This window comes from Branchiostoma floridae, chromosome 8 (genome assembly GCF_000003815.2).
Source record: "Branchiostoma floridae strain S238N-H82 chromosome 8, Bfl_VNyyK, whole genome shotgun sequence".
In the NCBI taxonomy this organism is placed as follows: Eukaryota; Metazoa; Chordata; class Leptocardii; order Amphioxiformes; family Branchiostomatidae; genus Branchiostoma; species Branchiostoma floridae.
Window position 1 is genome coordinate 4139753 of NC_049986.1, and position 8702 is coordinate 4148454.

Here is an 8702-nt window from a genome sequence, read left to right on the forward strand (position 1 = left end):
GGCAGCCACCTTAAACTTTAATTTCGCTGGCGTACAAAAGCCTCTATTGGCACATTCCGCACTTACATCTCTTGTTATCGGTAGAAACCAGAGAGACTGACACATTAGCGTTCAGAAATAAACAATCCCATGCCAGAGGACACAAAACCTCCATCGCGAGTGCATAACAAACAGTCGCTTAAGTTCCAGCTGACAAACGCTCATGAAAGAGGAGTGACCCTGGGCCGCTGTCAGTGTTCACTAGCTCGGGTTTCTCTGACCGTGTGTGGCAAATGTAGGACAAAACCACCAACTTCCCCCGGAATAACACAAACAAAACCGACACAGTGTACCGTAACAACCCGGTGTATTTAATTCACCAATAGAGTAACAACAGAACTACCCCGAACAGTAAACCATGCTCCAACCACTCGTCATGTAGAGAGAGAGCCTGGCTACATACATGATACATGTACAGCATGTCTTCCTCAAGAAAGACAGCATTTCCTTTTAAGAAAATGGGCTAAGCTTACACCCGGTCTCATGTATGTCAGCACCAGACTATAACAACCTTCCAGAAATTAATCAATAGAGACACGAAGTTGCAGATAAGGCTTCGACACACGATACTTTGCTTCAGTCTGTCAAAACAATCGAGTAGTAGTTTGCTCGTGTCATTCCCATATGCTAGCTGGGTGCCAGATGCTGAGGCGTACATGATAATATTAAACAACGATCACAGGTATTAAAAGCAAGTAGAGATACAGAAATGTCAAATTTACGTCTACATAATCTCTATATACAGCAGAACGTACAACAGTACTATAATGGTGAAATTCACAGTGGAAACAACATCATGAAAGCTCGTCTCTTGCAATCGCCATGCCCCCTCCCCTTCTCACAGCGTCAGCATGTAGTAGATGTTGTAGAGTAGAATAGCTTAATGATATAATCTTTTTTATATGTATGAATCACTACAAGCTGGTGTTATGCTGAATTTATTTTTGTATATAATATTCCGCTTTGTAGGAGAGAGGGAGGGGGGCAGGGCGAGTCCAGATTGATGACGAGAATGGTGGAGTAATTCCACGGGGTCCCACAACAACGCCTGGTCATTATGACGAATTACCGTAACACAACCTTGACATATGCTCAGCAACATTAGATGTAAAAGACACCATTTTGAAGCCACATATCTGTACACGATAAGTTAAGGCAGCAAACAGTTCACATACTGAAGGTATCAATGGTGTTTACATGGGCTGTGATACCCGCCAAATGTATTCCATCTTTGACCCATGTGTTATAACACTTTGCAGATTTGGACATGATGTAGAGAACGTCGGTGTGAAATAGCCTTCAAACTGTCGAGCGTGGAACTGGTCGCCATCGAGCACATGCATAACTAGCGCTTTTTAAAATTCAGTCCAACGTGTCACGTCAAAAAAATAAATATCTTCCGCAATCTTGCTTGGCAAAGAGGACCGTTGGAATTTCAAAAAAACATCCCAAACTGACCACTGTCAATTGCATCAACAGGTCTGTGTGGTAAGATATAAAAGCTCGTCAATGTACACTGCCATTTCTTGTCTTGATATGTCAGGTGCCAATTTAGGGTAATGGGCCCGGAATAGCTGTACATTTTTACAATGTCTGTACATAGAATTAGGGCAGTCAATCCATCTTGCTGCCAGCCGTGCATGTACAAGTATGTCGGGACATTTTCAACTCGTGCCCTTATAGTTTTTAGTCCTTGGTAGCGTGCAAACGGCAGTAATATATATATACAAACAGGCAATTGTATTGTCTTTTTTAGCAATGGTAAACACAACTTGCTTTCTTTTCCTGCTGGCTGCGTCACCTCGTAAGTATGAAAGTACCCCTCGAGGAGTAGGGGGGTATATCCTCATGCATCGAGGGGGTTCCCAGACTCCTCAGCAGACCTAGGGGGGTAGAACATAAGGAAACGTTAGAGATAGCACGGTACGCTAAAGCATGCTTTTAAAATGTAACGTTTGGAGCAAGCAGATGCTTGGAGCAAGCTCCGCCGGTACCATGGCAACCCGTCTTTAGTTTAAACACGTCGTAAATTGACTGCAACCCGAGCTCTGTAATGGTATGGGCCGCCGTAGAGCTACTTTTAAATGGGTAAACCCGGGTAAGTTTGCCGTGCAGAGCCGACCCAGCTTCTTAATCTCATTCGATGCTTGTACAGCATTCGACTTTGCCCCACCCCTCGTGCATTAGCCAGTCTAAACATGCATTACACCAGGGTGGGAAATAAGGGTAGCCAGATAACCACTAATTAATTTATCCGATTACAATGTGGAGGAATTACATCACTTAGGAAATTGGAGTTTTTATCTTCCGGTCTGCGGATAGACTTTACAAGACGTCAGGAAATATTCATCTCTCTTCATGTCAATTTTCCCCCAAAACTGACACCACCGCAATAAACTATGGATTAGACCTGCACTTTGCGATATTGATTCAGCCACGGCACACTTGGCCTGTATTACAAATAACGGAAATTACGGCAAATTAAATAACTTCGTTTCCAGCTTGTTTACCCGTGGTCGGCCTAGAAATTACACTTTGATGCACGGATTAGGGAGAGAACCCAGCCCGGGTATTTGCGAAATTACAGGCGCCCCTGTCCTATTGGGGTTACATGCATTCTCAATTTATTTTTGAAGCGAAGAATGTAATTTAGTTTGGTACATCTTAAACAAACAGAGCGGTGATTGCATGCGGCTCGAGCGGCATACCAACTAGATGGGACATTTGGAGAGTGGATACATCCTGCGGTGTTTATTTTTGAAGCTCGGACCGGGAGCTACACCCTCTCCTTCCATTCCTGACATATCCCTGTGGAGTGGCGGGATCGTGACAGTGCCACGGAACGGGACCCAGTGGGGAGGGGGGAATAACACCTCATCCACCCTGACTTTGGCTTCCACAGGCAACCTTTCACACCTGCCCGCGTCACTTATTGCTGTGGTCCCGTCCAAATCCCACTGCCGGCTCCGCCAATCCGCCGCGCCGTGCACAAGATAACAATGCTTCCTAAATTGAAATTGTAGCAGTAATTGGCTTGGTCGATTGCCTTACCTTATGCTGTGGCCGGAGGCCCTGGGTTGGGGGACCTTCCGCCGCTCCCTTTAACAGATTGGTCCCGTCCTGTTCACAGAATATCCTCCCATTCACGAAGTGGTATCTGGGAAAACACGAGAGGAGAGATATAAATGTCAGAGCATGGTTCAACTGACAAACAGTTCCTCGGTGACGAGGGGGGAAGCCGAGATCGTGCCACGGGTCGATCCGACTCGTGAAAAGCAGATAGCCTTTAAAATTGATGTCAAGAACAAATAGTTCCCCTCTGACTGAACCCAACCCGCCCCGCCGATCCCGAGGGGTGAGATCGCCGCCCCGAGTGCCTACCGCTACTCGTGATCCGTAGTGGAATCAATTTGTTTTTCCTCTGACAAAAATGGCTACAGTAGCTGTACGGGAGTGCACGGACCGCTAGCCTGGTCTCATTTCACACCCGGTATCCCCGCTCCCGAAGGGCGGTACGTGACATTACCGGCGGTGCGACCGGGACGGGTCACCCTTACGGGCGGCGTGGCAGCACCGTGTCGCCGTCAGCACTCCAACACGAGATAGGAGAGAACTGGTGGCGTGAACCATGAAATTAAAGGGGGAGATTAATGCCACTGAAAATCAATCACGGCAACAATAGAACAACTGATTGGGAATGATACGACAAAAATTGGTTCCAGTAATCAGTTCTGGCGTCGTAGTGTTACATCTCTTCAAATTGTGTACGTGGACTTGGTTAAATCACCTCGGTGAACTCGCTACCAAGGCTGGGCCAATATTTCATTAAATCATACACTGCTATATTACTCTGTTAATACAATTACCAGGAAATGATTTCTCGTGCTTCTAAAAAAACGGTTTACTTTATCGCGGCCCGACCGTGGAGTGGTCTAAATTAACAAATGCCAAAGTGACACGGAGAATTTCTACACAAACATTTCTAACCCCCATCCTCGCCTAGTCTGTTGGACAGGACTTTCTCAAACTTTGTAGCTATTTCCATGGTCCTGCGGTCAGCCCTGGCATGTATGCAGTCGCTCACCTCGGAGAAATGTTCCTCCATGTATAAACTGATTGCAAAGTTGTTAATAAACGCGGTTACACCGCGGTGATACCCCGATGTGATAAAATGATACACAGACCAATGATTTGCATGGCGAGTTCTCGCTGCCCCCCTTTTTTCCGGAGGACTCTAATATTACCACGGGCCGCAGTGCACTTCAATATTATATTAAAGGCAAATATCTCATAAGTCTTCATATACCCATGGGGACGCCAGGTAGCACTCTATTCTATGCCTTTAATAAATCAGAAACAGTACACCTTTGCCTAATTGCTTCCTAGGTGCATAGGTTATTGACGTGCGTTAGATGCGAGTGTTCATTACCAAGGCCGACAATTCCCTAAACCTCGCGCCACGTTAGCCTTTCCCGTTTTTGTGTGCCAGTGGAGGGATGGCTCGAGAAAAAAGGGATCAAATCATGTAACAAGGTGGGCTCAGAGGACTGGCAATTCTTTTATTCAGCTTACAGCATTTGCTCGGCGTTGAGATGCCAAATGCCAGCCCATTTACAGCTTTTTGCCGTAATCCCAGCACATTTGGGGCTCAAAGCCAGGGGAAACATTGTTTTAAATGTTAAGTACCGCCACTCCGAGGAGACTAAAAACCTCGTGATTATATGGTAAATGGAAAGTGCTTTTTAGAGAGGGTTTGTATGGGGGAAACACGCACCTGTCTCCAGGTGACAGCTGGTAGCGGCAGGTGAAACAGGTGAAACACTTGACGTGGTAGACGTTGCCCTGCGTTCGCATGACGAACTCGTTGGCTGGGATGGATTGTCCGCATGCGTTACAGGCCCCACTCGCACCGAACAGGCTGAAAAACAACAACAACACGTGGTGTTAACATTTAAGCACGAAACAATCTGAAAACAACAACAACACGTGTTTACAACAGACTGCTTTTGTGAATACAGCAAGAAACAAAATCAAAATTTGAAAAAAATGGGCTTCGGCTGAAAGATAGCCTGGTTAACCCCAGCCCGATCTCAAAGTATCTATCGTGCAGGGTAGATATTTTTTAGATCGCGCTGGAGTATGGTATCCAGGCTAGCTAAAGACACCCTTTGCTTTCGGTTTCAGACCATCAGTAGACCATATGTCTTATCAATTTTATATGACACCGATTACACACAGTGACTTAAATATTGTCGAGCAATTAAGTTCACTCATTCATTCATATGGACATATTAAAGAGTCTCAATCAAACTATGTAGTCATGAGATGGAAAGTTGGTGTATCCAATTTGAGACGAAGCGACAATCTCTCACTACTCATTACAACGTGCTCTCTACAAGTCTCTGAGTACACGAGTTTCCTGACTTTAGAAGACAGCATTTGTCAGGATTTGGAGCTAAAACTCGGGCCCGCCACCAAAGTGACAGAATTGAAAGCCTAAAATGCGACCACTTCATCACGCCTGCTTAAATCGGCCACAGGAGTCTTCCTGGTAACTTTGGGTCTCTGAGAACATGTCTTGGGACGAGTTAAAAGACACAGGGGTGGAGACTTACCCATCGAGTGCTCGTTAAAGACACATTCTTCGAGCACAACGACTTGAAGTTGACGGAGAAGTTGGCCGCTTTAGTATCAAACGTGGCAGGCAGGTTAAATGTGCTGTTAGCGGGAACGTTTGTGTTTATTCCTGATTAATCCTGAATCCCTGCACCGCTGACATACTCTAAATGTTCGCCTAACTGTGCACAAATCGCCTCATATGTCATGATACACATTTTAAACAAGTCTGAGTCATCTTTACGTAAACTATAACTGAAAATGCAGGATCGGAGAATCAAGAAAGATTTTGCAACTAAGAAAAAAGGGGCAGGTACTTTTAAACTTTTTGGCTTCTCTTTGTAAGACATTAGAAATGGTTGTGAATAGTGAATGCCCTTTCTAGTTCACGTAGACCTTTCGCGGAACGTTTGGCATAGATGGAGGCTGAAAGAATTGTTAAACACTGTGTTAGTGACCTCTCGAAATAGCCACAGGCACATCGGTTTCGTGTCGTGTTTGTATTCCTGGGGGGTGGGCAAAACACATAGAGATAATCCATTGTTTTCTTCGGCTCGGTAAATTAATTCACATTAGTTTTCACACGTGTTTCCCCACCGCTGTGTGTGTGTGGAATCAGAGCAAGCTGTTCGGCACAGCTGACCAAGGTCTGTAATCTGGCGTGCTATACCAACAATGTACACACCTACATATACAACACTCCTGTCTTGTCCTTTTTGCCTGGTTTACACTACTGAATACGTGCGGAAATCCTTCACAACCGAAACAGTCGCCCTTTCCGCTGTATCAGTGAGGGAACTGAGCGTTCAAGAGTTGCTTCCTCTACCAAACAGACTTGGTAATCATATCTCCAAGTACTGTAGGCCTGTAGTTTCAGCTGATTTAGATGTATAAAGTGGGACATACCGAGATGGCTTGTATCAGTCAACCCCCCTTATTCTGTCAGGCACTTAGAGAACGGGCTGCCAAATGGATAGGACGTAAAACCGAGCTTTAAGTACACCGTGCATTGAGGTGCACTTACCCAAGACCTTAAGATTCCCTTCCTCTAAAAGACACGTTCTCCCTCTCTCTCAGTTTAAAAGCCGTTATGGCGCAAAAAGCCTGAGCTCAGCAGCGAACCTTAAGACTTTAAAAGTGTTGCATGAGGGCTCTCTCCTCCTCGGTGAAAGCTCCGAGTTCCCGCTGTTAATTTCCAGCCCACTAAAAGCAGACAGTGAATGTAGCAAAATGGAGGAGGAAATGTATCTCTGAGAAGCGGGGCAGAATGAGAGTTTGCATTAGGCTAAGTGCCATAGAGAGCAGGATAAATAACACAGGCAACTGAAGTGCACTTTTGGGCCGCTATCATGCACGTCGGATCTCCTGTTTTTAAAAGCTATATTGCTTAAATGTAAAACTTGGGCAAGAGGGAGAAAGGTCGGCGGTAATGACCTTCCTATAAAAGTTATAGTTTAAGAGCCTTTAAAAGGCCTGGGACCCGCGGTAAGAGGATGCCCTCCACAGTGAATGTAAACCACCGCGGAGGGTCACCATACTTTGAAGTTGTACCATCGATTGAGTGAAATGTGACGCATATTTGCTTCCACCGATTCAGGCCCAGCACTTAGAGGATGCACCGCGTAGGCTCAGGAGTATTTCCCTCGCTTAGCTCTGAATGTCAACCATCGAGCCGAATGGAAATGTAACGCTGCACTTAGATACACTTTGATGGAGGTCTAAAGAAGGGCGAATCCGCAGAAGACCAAGGGACCTTTCATTGTGGATTGTCTCTCAAGCCTCGTCTGGAGAAAACACCTCGCCAAAAATTCGTCCACAAGGGCGCAGCCACTTTCATATCCGTAATGGGTGTAATTTGGTCCACTTCACTCCAATTACTCCACGAACCATTAGACCCTCTTTCTTCTCCCAGATTAAAATGATCAAAGATACGTGTACTCATTTCATGAGATATAATGGAAAGTACATCAATCCCGTGCCCATAACTCGGGGGCAATTATTATGTGTGGGAATATTACCCAGGTTAATGTACATTTTAACTTGCACAACCACGTAAATGCATACCCCGCCATTTCTCCTCATTACTGGAAACAAGATTTATTTAATTTATCTCCCATTTCCCCGCTAAGGTTGATTGGTGCGGGAGACTTTGCCTTCTCGCATTAGGGCCGGGGAAATGGGATATGGAGTACGTAGATGTGTTTCTACATGCTTGCTTTGAAAGCCTGACACATATGTGAATCGGAGAGTCCCATTTGGGGCTCGGGTTGACACTCAAAAGTGGCAGTGAGCGGCGTAATTTTTCTGAGTGTTGAGGGATCACAACGGCTGGCAGGGCGAATTACGAAAGGCACCCATCATGCAGTGAATATCCTTCATGCTTGCCGAGCACCCTCGCCCGCCATGCATCATGATCAGCGTAGCGGGCTGTCCGTATAAACAAGCGGGCAGTCGGGGTGTGTTTGTGCGTGCCTTATCGCGCTCTACAACACGTTCGTAGCTGGCAAATTATGACCCCTCCAAAACCATTATTAACCCAGCGGACTACCCACCGTATGTAGTCGGTCTTGCACAGGATCATGCCGGCCTTAGAGAAGCAGGAACTGCCGATGTCGCCGAGCTGGGCCTGGCAGCACGAGCACTTGAGGCACGCCACATGCCAGTAGCGGTCCAGGGCGTGCAGAAGGAACCGGTCGCCGATTTTGCCGCCGCAGCCGGCGCATTTCTTGACGGAGCCGTTGTCGGTCATGGGTCCGCCCCCTCCCCGAGAGGGCACCACACCGGGCCGCTGACCTGCGAACACACGGGGTAAACACACCGTAAGCACTCCCTACTCGTACACGCTCCTCTCGTGATCACAACTCGATAAGTAGTGGGGAAAGCACCCCCCCCCCCACACACACACACACATACGCAACACATACATACACTATACACACACGCGTGTCACTATAAAACAGTTCATCAACAACTCCCACACACGAGTGAACATGGCCATAATAACGCCCTAACTGCCAAGATACCATCAACACCTTGGTGCCAATGAG

The 8702-nt window shown here is 46.4% G+C and overlaps 1 protein-coding gene across 1 annotated transcript; it reads right to left on the reverse strand.

Moving 5' to 3' along the window:
• Window positions 1-329: 329 nt before the first annotated feature.
• On the reverse strand, window positions 330-8448 carry LOC118420948 (LIM domain transcription factor LMO4-like; the record flags this gene model as incomplete). Its single annotated transcript, XM_035828043.1, is given in 4 exon segments — window positions 330-1922; window positions 3091-3196; window positions 4814-4957; window positions 8208-8448. Coding segments are annotated over 4 exon segments (500 nt in total), but the record flags the coding sequence as incomplete, so codon positions are not given.
• Window positions 8449-8702: the final 254 nt, after the last annotated feature.